The sequence below is a fragment of the Eubalaena glacialis genome, chromosome 4, assembly GCF_028564815.1.
Source record: "Eubalaena glacialis isolate mEubGla1 chromosome 4, mEubGla1.1.hap2.+ XY, whole genome shotgun sequence".
Lineage (NCBI taxonomy): Eukaryota > Metazoa > Chordata > Mammalia > Artiodactyla > Balaenidae > Eubalaena > Eubalaena glacialis.
This window is the reverse complement of record NC_083719.1, coordinates 32,660,739-32,674,546: the sequence shown is the minus strand read 5'-3', so window position 1 is coordinate 32,674,546 and position 13,808 is coordinate 32,660,739. Positions and strand designations below refer to the sequence as shown.

The 13,808-nt window shown below is 37.8% G+C and overlaps 1 protein-coding gene across 1 annotated transcript in view; it reads left to right on the top strand.

Moving 5' to 3' along the window:
* C9 (complement C9) overlaps nt 1–13,808 on the top strand; it is a 53,106-nt gene that overhangs the window by 15,631 nt on the left and 23,667 nt on the right. The window contains exon 5 of the mRNA XM_061187738.1: nt 4,992–5,130. Within this exon, the coding sequence (XP_061043721.1) occupies nt 4,992–5,130 (139 nt within the window). The remainder of the gene's footprint in view (nt 1–4,991; nt 5,131–13,808) is intronic.

The following is a 13,808-nucleotide window of genomic DNA, read 5'->3' as shown; positions in this document are numbered from 1 at the left end:
GGCCACAGCGTACTCCAATGAGTCCTGACTCTTCTTGCAGCCTTCCTCAGGGAGAGACTGTGAGTCTATGGTAAAAGCCCATTACTACTTTACTTGCTTTATTTGGGATCCAAGAAACGGTTTTCTCTCTAATCTAAACAAACAGACTTGAAGCAGGGCATTGCCTGTGTTACGTATGTCTCCGTCTATGCAAATTTACATCTGATTTTATAGGAAAAGGATACAGAAACCGTAGCCCTCTTGGCTGAAAAACAATCATTTGTAATCTATAGGTTTCCTTCGTTCGGGGAAAAGAAAATTTGTTCTATCGCATTTGCCAGGGAGTTTCATAATGAGGCACACCCAAGAGTGGCCAGGACTCCTTAAATACCTGCCTTAGCACGGTCAGGGCTGGTGATGACGGACGTCACAGGGCTGAGCCTTCAGGACTAAGTGAGAAGGTGGGGACCCAGCTGCGTGGAAAGGTTGTCTGAGAGGTGGAAAGTGAGGTAGGCTCTGATAGAATCAGCCCACCAGTGGTTTTGATTAAGTTCCCCATTACCATGAGCAGTCATCTATAGCTAACTTAGTCTTTATAACCTAAGTCTTTATAACTTAGTCTTTATAATCATTGTTCTCTGACAGCTTTCATGTGCATAATACTTTGAATTTTTCAAAATCTTTTTTGCACATTCCCTCTCTTGGCTTTTCATAAAAATCCTGTGGAGCTGGTTAGGGGTGGTATTACAGTCACCTTATAGATCAGAACTGAGTGAAATAAATAAGGCTATTTGACACATTAGTTGCTAGCAGAACTAAAATCCAAGCTTCCCTGACTGATAGAAACTACGTTTTTTTTACCCTGCCACCTAACCCTCTCTTTCTCCCCACATGCCCATCAGCACCGACGTCACTCCCCCTACATCACTACAAAGCCCACAGGTCAACTCCCTGACTTCAAAGCAAAACTAACCTTAGAAGATGAAACTCCTTAAGTAGCTATTTATTACCCAAATATTTGAATTAAAAGCTTAGAAGAGTAGTATAAATCAGTAATTAAGATTTAAGAAGAGGTTTCAAAATAACATGCTTTGTTACAGTTATGATATTCTTCAATATCATTGATATTACATATTTATTTACTATACATCTTCATTACACTTATATGGGGCTATGGGACTACACTGAAATAGAAGTAATAGCAGTAAACATCCTAATCACAGCAACATGCTTCTAAACTGTCCAGTCTGGAAAACCTCAACAAGTTTTATCGGAAGTAATATACAGTCAGATTCTTTTACACATGAAAGTCACAAGTACTCATAGTAATACATTTATACTTGTTTTCATTTGAAGGACTCTCATTTAAATTCTCATGCCAGGAGAATTCACCTGTATCACACGTATTTCAGCCTCTTGTCTTGTAGGAATCTGAGATTCTCCACAGGTGTTCTGGGAAATCCCCAACCCATCTTGCATTCACTGAAAAAAATATAAATCCAAACCAGCTGTAAATGATGTGCTCTACACAAGGAATTACTTTTGTGTGTGATCTAAGCATAACACCACTTCTGCGGAGGGAGCCTGCTCTTCAGTTCACCTGGTAAATTGGAACTGCCTACGGTTCTAGGTGAAGGTGTGAAACAGGCATCTCTAAGTGCTGCCAAAGAACACAGGCTTTTTATTTCCCAGGCGATGACATTCCATCCATGAGAAGCTTTCATGTTTCTTGGCAGAAAAATATATTGGCTCATTCTAGACTAGACTGGCTGTCTCTGTAGTAGTGGAACCAAGTCAGAAGTTCTGAAACATTTCTTCCTTAGTTGTACTTTAGACTGTGGATCAGCTTCACTGTAACTTTCCAGATGGATCTAGCCTACTGGGCAATTTGCTGTTCTGTGAAACAAAAACCTTCAAGCTGGGGTATGTATAGCATGGGGTACAAAATGACTTTCCAAGGGGGAGATAGGTGAGTTTTATGATAATAGTTTCCTCAAGTAAGTCAAGCCTTGTAAGTCAAGTGGTCTCCAATTCTTTTTACCAACAGCATTGAATGATGTCCTAATCAATTGTCAGGTAATGGACTATAAAAATAACTTTTAATGACAGACTAGTATGTGTTCTTTTTTTGGGGGGGCATAAAACTCAGAAGATCAAAGAATTGAGTGACATTGCTGTGGCAAAATTCTTTCTATTCTTATCTACTTATTTATGTGAGTAAAATTTCTCAGCATTTACCTCTATAAAAATGGAAAGTAGAAATACAATTGGTACTCAGCCCTATCTTTTTCTAGCAATAAGTAATATTCATCCATGGGTACAGTAGCTAATCAATTAATTAAAAAGGAAGCCTCATTCATTTCATTGAGAGATAACGATCCAATAAAATTTTACTTAGGTTTATTAACTATTTTTAAATTTTAATATACTTAAATATACTTCTAATAATGGTAATTCAAATCCAGAAGAATTTTTTAAATACTTAGACCTTATGGTCAAAGGATATTTAATGTTTTAAAATTTTCAATTAATACCTTTTTCATACAGAAAAGTGTGAAAAAGTGATCAATTAAAACTTCCAAGCATAAAACTACATTACATTAGGTTAAAATTCTGGATCAGAAATGGAATAGAAATATGTATTCAAGCATAAAAGGGGGATAAGGGCATATGGGATATCTCCCTATCGTCCACTCATCTTGCCATGAATCTAAAACTGCTCTAAGAAATAAGGTCTATTTTTAAAAGAAGAAAGAATCAAAAGGAATACCATAAAACATCCAACTGTTAAAGAAATATAAACATTGTAGTCACTTGATACCCATCATCACTATAGAATTTATATTCCATTAGATTTATTTTTAAAAGAGGCAAAATAATTATATTTTAAAGCATAAATATTTACAGCTTGCTGAGAAGTTATATCCTTTGCAACTACTTAAACTTAAGAGGGAACATTTTAGATGTCCAACTAAAACTGTTCAAGGAGGCATAGTTTATCAACATTTTTTATAGATTAGACAAGCAGAAAAATCTGAAGACTACTACCCAAAAACATACCATATACATTTCCACCTGCAGAATTTTGCACCCTCATTCCTCCTGCCCTTCAGGCCCCATCCTTCAAAACTCAAATCAAATCCTACTCCTTCTAAAACCCTTTTTTATGACCCTGCCATGGGGACCTCTTCCTCTTGGGAACTTTGTACATCACTTACCTGTACTACTCATTCGGCACATGCATATTCGTCCTTGGACTATTGTTTGAAATTGGTAATTATATCCAACCCCTTACCTTGAATATAATTTTAATGAGATCAAGGACTGTATTAACTGTCTTAATATTACCCACTGTTTATTACAAACACTACACTACCCGTAGATATAGTACTCTTAAGAATTCATCACCATTATAAGCAAAGATTAATGTCCTTATTCACTGAACTCAAAGAGGTGCAGGGTCTCCGTTAATGAGATATATGGAAGACAAGTTCACTACAAAATAAAGAAAATGTACTTGAGGCCTTGTTTAAGAAACCAACACAGATCATTTGTTTCCAGTATTATATGTCTTTGTATTGAAGCCTTAGTAATATTTTTTAAACTATTTATTGCTCACATGTTTGTAGATGCAGGGATGGGTGAAAAATTGAAGCCAAAATTGTAATCTCCCATCCAGGATAAGATATTTAAGAAAATAAACTAGATACATAGTGTTTCTTTTTTCCTCTCTTTTTTATTCGAATGACTAGGTCTAATTTTTGGCCCTTTATTAGAAATTAGGGCCATAGCATTTTTCATGAAAAGTATTTTTGGGGGAGCAAAAAAGTGAGGAGTTAATTCTAACTATACAGTCAGCCTTGAGAAAGGTATTCCTGAATCAGTTCCTTAACTTGCCTTTCATTCAAGTTGAGCTATAATGTTCATTTTCTGTGTAGATTCAAAGTTTATTAAGAATGTGCTATTTATATAAAGATGTTTTTTAACTAACCAACTGGCAATAGGATACTCGTCCACTTATTTTTCTTGCATTAGCAATGGGTCTGCAGTAAGACATCCACACCCTTTGACAAATTGCTCTTGAAACCAACAACCAGCTTTGTAATCCAGCTCATTGGAGTTAGGGATGTGGTCCAGAACAATGGAAGACTTTATGCTTTTGTGCCAAGCTAAGTTATAGATGTGAGGAGCAAAACTCCATTTGGCCTCCCTGCCCTGGGGCCATTTATTCCAGATACAGTCTAGACAGCAATGACTATTTCGCCAATTAGTACTTCACAAAGAATGAACTGCTTCTTTTTCATACATTGGTTTTTGGCCTACAAATCAAAGTAAATACTTTTAAGGCTAAACAAGATTCCTATTTCTGAATTAAAGCTTGCCAAATAAAAATATTTTGCTGGGAGAAAAAAGTAGAACTTTTGAGAATGCCTTGCTGGATGATGACATTTTAGTGTTCCTCTTGTAAGTATAATAGGAGTAAAATAAGCCTGGAGGGAACAAGGTTCTTGACAATCAATGAGACAGCTGGAGGGAAAGGTTTAAGTTTAAAGAGAATGGAGAGAGAAAGAGCCCCAACGTTGATTCACAGATTAAAAATTACATGCATAAGTTGTACTGCCCCCCTGAGATGCTCTGTTCTCAAATAATTTAAAGCAGTGGTATTACAGCATTGGCTTTTAGTTCACCAAGGGAGGCTAGCTAAGGGTTACATCAGTGGAGTTCCACTCTTGAAGCCAGATGGACCCTTGCTTCCTACTTACTGCATTTCTTTCATTGTGCTCAACGGTGCCCTAGTTGCCTAGAAGCGTTTATAAGACCTTCTTAATATGTACTTCCCGCCCAGGACACAGAGCAGAGGTGACCAGGCTCTTGCTTCTATTCCTGATTATATCCCATCATCACATGGGTGGTGGGGACATGAGCTGAAGCTCTCTTCCCCCAGTGACCGAGGGCTGCCTTGCATTATCTCCTGGTGTCTCCACGCCTGATGTTACTCTGTTCACTCTCAGGATCAACGTCCTAGGGATGGATACCCTCAGCACCCCTTTCAACAACGAGTTCTACAACGGACTCTGTGATCGAGTTTGGGATGGCAACACCTTGACGTACTACCGCAGACCCTGGAACGTGGCTTCCCTGGTCTATGAAGTAAGTATCCTCAGAAGAAAACACATTGTTCAGCTTTAGCTGAAAAATTGTTTCCATAAGTTTCCTACTAAATAATATGAAAAATTCAGTAGAATGAAAATTTAATGTGAACGTAAGATTGACTTAAAAAAGAGGAGATGTAGCTTGGGTCTCTTTAGAAAATATGCAATAGTCTACAATCTTCAGTAACATGCACCCAGTGATAGAGTTTTGACAAATACTTAAACTCTGTAAAAAGAATCATCTAAGGTTCTGAGGAAACTAAAAATTAAATTAGTGCTGATTTAAAGACTGTGTACACTGCTTCCATGCTGTGGAGGCTCGGTTTTCACTAACCTACCAATGAACAACCATCTTTACATTTGTTTTCCTTCACTAGTCCCCCTTGTAAAACCTGCTTGACTAATGTGAGTGGCTGTAGTCACTCACCTCAAACCCCTCCAGTTCTAGTGAAACTATTTCTTAAAGTGATTTTTACTCTACAAAATGCTACCTCAAACCTACCACCTTTCTACAAGTCACCTAAATTCTCTAGAGCCATCCACAAACTCTACCCCCTCATTCAAAGGATTAATATTTATCACCTTTAGAGATATTTTGGGGGCTCTAAACAAGACATAATAAAGAATAATAATTAGTTTATTCTGAACCAGTAGCTACAATAATCTGTTTCTTTAATTGGTCCCATTGGTGACCCATAAAATTCACTTTATTCAGTCATTACAATGTCCTTCATTATCATTGTCACTCCCACCAGTTTGAAAAACATATATACTTTTCAATAATTGTAGTTAATATTCCTTTTATTTCTAACAATGTTGTAAATCAACCTCTACCCATTGCAGCCTGAAGTGATCATGCTCTCCCATGAATGCTAAAGATTTAATGTCCCTACTTATTTGACTGGCATCTGTTTTCACATGTGACCACATTGTCATATTTTTGGTGCCTGTAAGTCCAGAATAAAATCAGTTTCTCACAAATCGCAGGGAACATTTTGGATTATTGATCTTTCCCATCATGCCAGGTTAACTTTCTTTAAGTACATGTTTCAAGGGGAAGATTATCATCTTTCTAAGAAGAATTATACATGTTCTACTTTCTTCGAAAGAGTATGCCAAAGATAAGGGAACCTCTGTCATTGCTGATGCAAGAAGTGTTATTGTTGTGTTGTTTTATTTTTTTAGTTCTCAGGTCTGTGCTGTAAGGTCTTCCTGTCTTTGTCACTGTCACCAGCCTTCTAGCTTCTCTGTAGGGTTAGTAACTGATGTGAACCAAGAAGTGAGGGCTGGGGGCTTGCCTGGGACTGATCTTGAAGCTACATTTGGAGAGTAAGCATGCTGTTTTCCCTTATCTACAACCCTGGAAACAGATGTACTTCCACATTCAGAAGGGTTTGGATCTTGCAAAGGTGATGTGGTGCTTACCCTGTATATTACTTACACCCCAGGTGGAGTTGGGAGCAGCATCTTAGAATCAAACACATTAATATATCTATGGCAAAATTAACCAATGTTCACACAAAGTGGAAGAAATGAAGACAATAACTTTTTATCAGTTCAGATCAGATTAAGGCCTTCAAATGAGTTTTGGCATCAAGCTTAGAAAAAAACCAACAGGGATTATGGACCTGAGTATTAATTTGGTGCCACCTGAGAAAGAGTGCTGATGGAGTTGGCTGGGGGCTTGTTAAAGTCCCCAGATCACACCCTTGGTGCTAGTAATGCTGATTTTCCCCTTATTCTAATCTGTTATGGTCTTGGAAAATGAATAGCTGAACATAAAAGAATGTGCGTGAGCTTATTGAGTGGAAATCTCAATCTTGACTTCTTAGAGAGGGCTACTTTCTGCACCTTCTAATATTCAATGACATATTTTACCTACTTTTTCATGTATGTTATTATTATAGTGCCTGAAGGCAAAGAATCCATATTTTTCTTCCTTATAGCTATTACCAATACTCAACTCAATATATGTATAGGGTAGGTGCTCAACAACATTTTTCTGGATTAATTAATTTTTTAAATCTTGTTTTAGTTACTTATTGGCAATCATTTACTGTCTTTCATTTTTTGAAAGAATTCTACAGACCTATCATTCCATGGGGAATATCCCTTGATAATGAGACCTTACTCTGATACATTCACACTCCCTCAGTGCCTCTTGTTTCAAATGCGGCTCTGGCTCTAGAACACACTGCATAGGTTAGAATCCCAACTCTGCCCCAAACAGCAGTGAGATCTGGGCAAATTATTTATCCTCATCATGCCTCAGTTTCCTCATCTGTAAAACAGAAATAATAATGCCTACCTTGTAAAGATAAATGAGTCTATGTATGTGAAACATTCAGAAAGTTATTGGCACTAGCAAACACTCAATAAATATTTGCTATTCTTCACAGGGAACTCTCCTTAATGCTCTGTGGTGACCTACATGGGAAGGAAATCCAAAAAAGAGGGGATATATGTATACATATAGCTGATTCACTTTGCTGCGCAGCAGAAACCAACACAACATTGTAAAGCAACTGTACTCCAATTAAAAAAATATTTTCTATTCTTTTTTAGAATATAAGAACACTTAGCTATGGTAAAAGACTTAGCTATGGTTAAATGCATAATTAGTGGTTACATTCTAGGTGAAGGTTTACTGGCTGCTTTGTAAGTACTTTGTAAGTAATGATCAAGAACAACTGAAGCTTGCAATTATGGGGGAAAAAAGTGATGATTATATCTAGGAATTAGCTCCTTTTCACTTGCTTTTCTTTAGTCTTCTCTGCTTTTGTTGTTGAAAGTAACAACTTGTAAATCAAATTTCAGGTTTTCATTATAATTCTCTTTAAATCTGGATCTCCATGAGAATGTAAAATTTTGTAGGTCAACAAAGGTTTGTAAAATGCACCTGGATTATAATCATCTTTTCCACCCCAAACCCTAACAAAATCCTGAATAACTTTTATATCATGTGAATTGCCAATAATTTCTTGCTATCTCTTAACTTCCTATATCTGTCCCACTCCAGTCACTCACATCTCCAGACACATCCTTAACCTTGTGTTCACCAGAACTACGCTGCCTCTGAAATCTGAAACATGTAACCCTTTGCCTCATCATAACTATCCAGTGTCTCAGCTCTTATCCTCATTTATGACCACTAACATACCTTTGGACCCCATCTAGACCCAGTTCTTCAGGTGCATCTATTTTTCTTCTAATCTATCTTGCTCCTCTTATGTTCAGTTCTTTCTTCTAATCAATCCACATCCATTTTTGACCACCAGATAATATTATCAATGTCCTGCTTTCTATTCCTTCTATAATCTAGAAAAACTCCTACTTTGGATGAACCCTATTACTTTTCTGCCTAAACTCATCCTGCTGGGCACTGTAGAGAAAATCATACTAATAATACAGGAACGGGTAGCTTTATAACCTCCACGCAGCTCAGTAGGTCCACACGCCTCCCTGTAGTCTGTGCTTCTCCCCACCCTCCGCGGGGGCAGTTTAAAACTTTCAGCAACCTCCTCAAGTTCTTTACCTCACCATTCTGAGCACAGTAGATGGCAGGAGCTCCAACTGGACAGAGAATACCCAAGCCACAGACAAGAATTTTCTTATTTTTTTCAAAGTTGTACATTCTTATTTTTTTTCATAGTTGTACTTGTGTATGAACTTATTTGACACAAAGTTTATTCTTACATCCTTCTGGTCTGTCTCAGTACAAAATGTATCTTTCTACCCAATACTCTGGATCTTATGCCAAGTACCTTGCTTATTATTCTAAGCCTTAGGTCTACCTCTTTCTCTCTCATTTTCCACCCCGCCCTTAATATATAAATATCTTCAAGGTTCTCATTTAAAAACAAAAAACAAAAACAATAAAAGGACACCCTCATCTCTGCATACTCTTCTCATCTACACTTGCTCTCTCCATTTTTGTATTTCGCATGAATTTCCCAACTGTATTAGTTTTCTAGGGCTGCCATAACAAAGTACCACAGGCTGGTTGGTTTAAACAACAGAAATTGATTTTTTTCACAACTCTGAAGGCTGGAAGTCTGAGATCAAGATGGTGGCAGGGTTGGTTTCCTCTGAGGCCTCTCTCCTTGATTGTAGGTGTCTATCTCCCTTATCTCCACGTGGTCTTCCCTCCATGCCAGTCTGATCCTAATCTCTCCTTCTTATATGGACACCAGTCACACTGGATTAGAGCTCACTCTAATGACCTCATTTTAACTCAATCACCTTTTTAAAGATTCTATCTCTATATGCCATCACATTTTGAGGTAATTGGGCTTAGGAACTTCAACACATGGATTTGGGGGAAACACAGTTCAGCCCGTAATACCAAACCTCTGTTATCTTGTTACTCAAACTGTTTTCGTCAAAGTCGGTCTTAAGTTTCTTTTGAGCTCCCTTTACTGAGGACAGCCCTTAAATATTTCTGTTACCAGAGTTCCTACCTTGTTTCACTAATCTCTCTCTACATAACCTCCTTGGGTGATTTCATCCCCTCCTGTGGCTTCAATTTTCACTTCCATCCTGATGACTTACAAATACTGCATTTCCAACCCAGGTCCCTCTCTCAACTGGATACCTGTGTAGTTTGCAGACATCACACAGTTCACATATCCAAAGCTTATATCCTATCTTATTCCCAATTCTCTGTTCTTTGCTCTTGAATTCTCCACTTGGTAAATGAAACAATATCTTCCTAATCATCAAACTCAAAATATGGAAATCTTCCTAAAGATCTCCTCTACAGGTACATCTCCCTCAAAGCCCACAACATCCAATCAATCTCCAAGTTTCATTATTTTGTAAAGACTCTTAAGTCTGTCTCTTCTTCACCACTCCCACTGCCATGCCCACTGCCTTAGGCTCCCATCATTTTCCCTCTGGGCTACTATGTTTGTCCTCCTATCAGTTTGAGACCTCTAGTTTTGCTCAGTTTCAATTCATTCCACACACTTCAGTATGAAGATAAATGATAAATCTGATCTTATCACTCTGTTGCTTAAATTTGGTGATGTCTCCCTACAGCCTGCAGGATAATAATCAATCCCCTTGGCAGGGGGAAAAAGGTCATTCCTGATCTGGCTTTTGATTGCCACGTTACCCTCAGCTTTCTCCTCTGAATCTTCCATTACATGCCTTTCCTGCAAATTAATGTAATAGCCTTTGCTTTCCTTTCTGTTCTGGTCCTTATTTTGCTGTATCATATATACCCTTAGTTGAATTTCTAGTCATTTTATTTACCATGGAATCCTGAGAAACTAACATCGTAAAGCAGGCTAAATAAATGATTGCTGAATTAATAAATAAATGCATGCAGTATATTGACACTCTTCTTTCAAAAAGCAAATGCTTTTTTTTTTTTAATGAAGGGAAGAACCCATATTCAAGAAAACATATAATTGGAATCACCATTAAAGTTGACAGCAACTGAAAACAGAGGCTTAATAAACATTTCAACTACTCTTTCTACTGTCAGCTTGAGCCCATTTAGAAAACCTGGCGGTGTACAGATAAAATTTATTATATACACAGTGATTTATTTATTACATTTTGCTGTTCCCAAGGAATAAATAATACTGTGCCTATAGAAACTGCTATCTTGAAAGGAACTACAGCCTACAATGAACTTATATGAGTTCAAATTTGGAGTCATAGGCAGGGGTCAATTATGAAGGTGCTCATATGCCATACTAAGTAACTTGGGCATAATTCTGAGCATGGTAATGGAGCCATTGAGGAGAGCAATGTGGTCATAGTTTCATTTTAAATCTTTGTGTTTTGTGGAGATGAATTTTAAGGAGACAATACCAGAGATAATAACAGAAGGAGGCTATTTTATGGTCCAAGAAGGAGATGATGAAAAACTGAACTGTGTCTATAATAGTAGAGGCTGAGAGGAAGAGATGAAATCCAGCTCAGTTTTGAGAACTAAGAGTTCAGTACAGAATTGGAGATAGTGGAGCATATGGTCAAGTGCCCAGTTCCGAATTAAATTCCCTGGATTTGAATTCTGATAAGTTCCTTCACTTACCATCCATGTGACTCCAGGCAACTTCTTTATCTTTCCTGAATCTCAGTTTCTTATCATAAAGTGGTATAATAACAGTACATACTTCATAGGAATTTGGAAAGATTAAATGTGTTAATAAGTGCAAAGTGCTTAGAAGAGTGTCTAACACAAAATAAACTCACAATAGATGAAAAATATGGAGACCCCCAGTGGATGATAGACCATCAAAGAAGACCTGAGAAGTGTGTGTGGGGTGTGTGTGTGTGTGTGTGTGTGTGTGTGTGTTGGAAGGGGGAGTGGGGGATCTACCAAAAGAAGAGTTAAATCCAAGAAGAAGATAATGATTGACATCTGGACGGAGTTATCTTGTCAAGAGTAGATTATATGAATGTGAGGATGGAGCCTGAATTGGAGGCAGAGATTTAAATACCATCAGCATAGAGAGGATCATTGAAGTCTTGATAGTGCTTGAGATCATCCAGGAGGTGCACAATGAGAGAGAAAAGAACATAGAGAATGGAGTCCTAGAACACACCAATATTGAAGATCTAGGCAGAGAAGATGATCTCTTGAAGATAGTTGTATTCATTATCTATTGCTAAATTTCAAATTACCCCAAAATTTAACAGCTAAAAGTTTAGGAATGTAGGTGTGGCTTGGCTAGGTACTTTAGCTGAGGACTCACAAGGTTGCAGGCAATCTGCTCTTTCCTGGTTCCTTCTCTCAATTAGTGAGAGATGGCTTTAATAATAATAGTAGATAGTATATGGTTTTATCCTTTATTTGTACATACAAAATCTTAGTGGCATCTTTAACAGTTTTCTCTTTACCTTTTATTCCCACTTGCTCTCCAAGCCTCCTCAATTTGAACTTTGGAATGTGTGTGGAGGTGTTCTATCTCCTCCGCTCCCAGTGTCAGAGTAATGTTTATTTCTTTTCAAGATAGATTTCACTAACCCCTATAATATGCCTGGCCTCCTGGAAGATGTAAGCACCCTTGCCCTTCTCTCTGATTTCTGCTTCTCCAACATCTGTTTATTTGGTTCTCATAAAGAAACTTGTTTCCATCTGTGTGTCTTCCTACTTTCTATAATCTTGCTTCTTGACCTCTCTTCAAAGACTTTGCTCTTCTCTTCAAAACGATTCTATATATTGGTCCACCTCTGAATGCCTATCGTGGAGCTCAGACTTCTTTTTGATGGATGGATTTTTGGCTTTTCAATCCAGCTCTTGTCTTTAGGTTTTCTGGGGTGACCCCACCCTCACTGTTTCAGACTCTACTCACTACTACCATCCTAGCATTAGTGAAAGAGGACCATTCAACAACATTCTAATTGACACCCTGACCAACATTCCCTTATACCTGCAAGCAATCCTTCACACTGCTAAGTTGATCCCTGCCTAGAGCCAGTTCCTTTCTAACCAGTTCAGGTATAAGTGCAAGAGCCTACAAATTACGCCACTCCTATCCTGCAACCAATTAGAAGCCAGTGAGCTAAGAAGACCTTAGCCTTCTAGAAGAGTGAGGGAGAGGTGGTTTCCTGGTGCCATTTTGCTCAGCTTTGGCACTTCTCATCATGGAAGACTGAGTGGAATTGTCTTCATTTGCTTCTACTAGCCTTAGATTTCAAGGCAATAGAAATCTTATTCATTTTTCTTTCTTTTTTTTAAAATTGAAGTATAGTTGATTTACAATGTTGTGTTAGTTTCTGGTGTACAGCAAACTGAATCACCTCTCTCTCTCTCTATATATATATATATATATTTTTTTTTTTCTTTTTCAAGGCCATGTTCAGGGCAACATTTTCCATGAATCCTTTCTTCATTTTACCACTCAGAACTTGTCAAGCCCTCTTTGGCAGTGTAGAATAAGAATGAACAGCTCCACCCTGGAATCAGACTTCCTGGGTTTCATTGCTGGCTGGGCCACTTCCTAGCTGTATGATTGTATGATCTTGGACAAATTTTTTAACCTATATTTTCTTATCTGTAAAATGGAGATAATTATAGAAATTACCTTAAAGGTAGGAAGTTAAATATTTATTCTACATAAAACACTTTGAACAGCTGCTGGCACAGAGTAAGCACTCAATACATATGAGTTACTATTGTTAGCCATATTGGATCTGCATATTAAATTTAATACATCTTTATTATAATCTACTTTTTGCCAGGCACTTTACTAAGTGGTGAGGCTATGGAGGCATGTGGGTAAGATGGATGTGGTCCCTGACTTCTTGGAGTTTACCATCTGAAGGTCTATTAAATAAGCCATTATAAAAGGGAAGAGTTTTTCATTTTGTTTTATTTTAAAAGAAGAGCCATGAGAGCTTATAGGAAACAGATTTGTTAGTCTGTGGGATCAGGAAAGGTCTCCCTAAAGAAGTGATGGTTAAGCTGAGACTTGAAATAGAAGTAGGGATTCACCAGGCCAGGGGTATATAGTGTGTGTGTGTGAGTGTGTATAACGTCTGTGTTAAGGGAGGCTGGGGGATTAAGGAACATTCCAGAAAGTAAACGCAGCAGAAGAGAGCCCTGTGGTGGGAAGAAGCATAGGCTGTGGAAATAGAAAGGAGGCCAGAGGTCTGGAGTACAGTCAGGGAGAGATTAACTTGGAATAAGTCTAGTTTAGACTTTATCTTAAAGGCAGT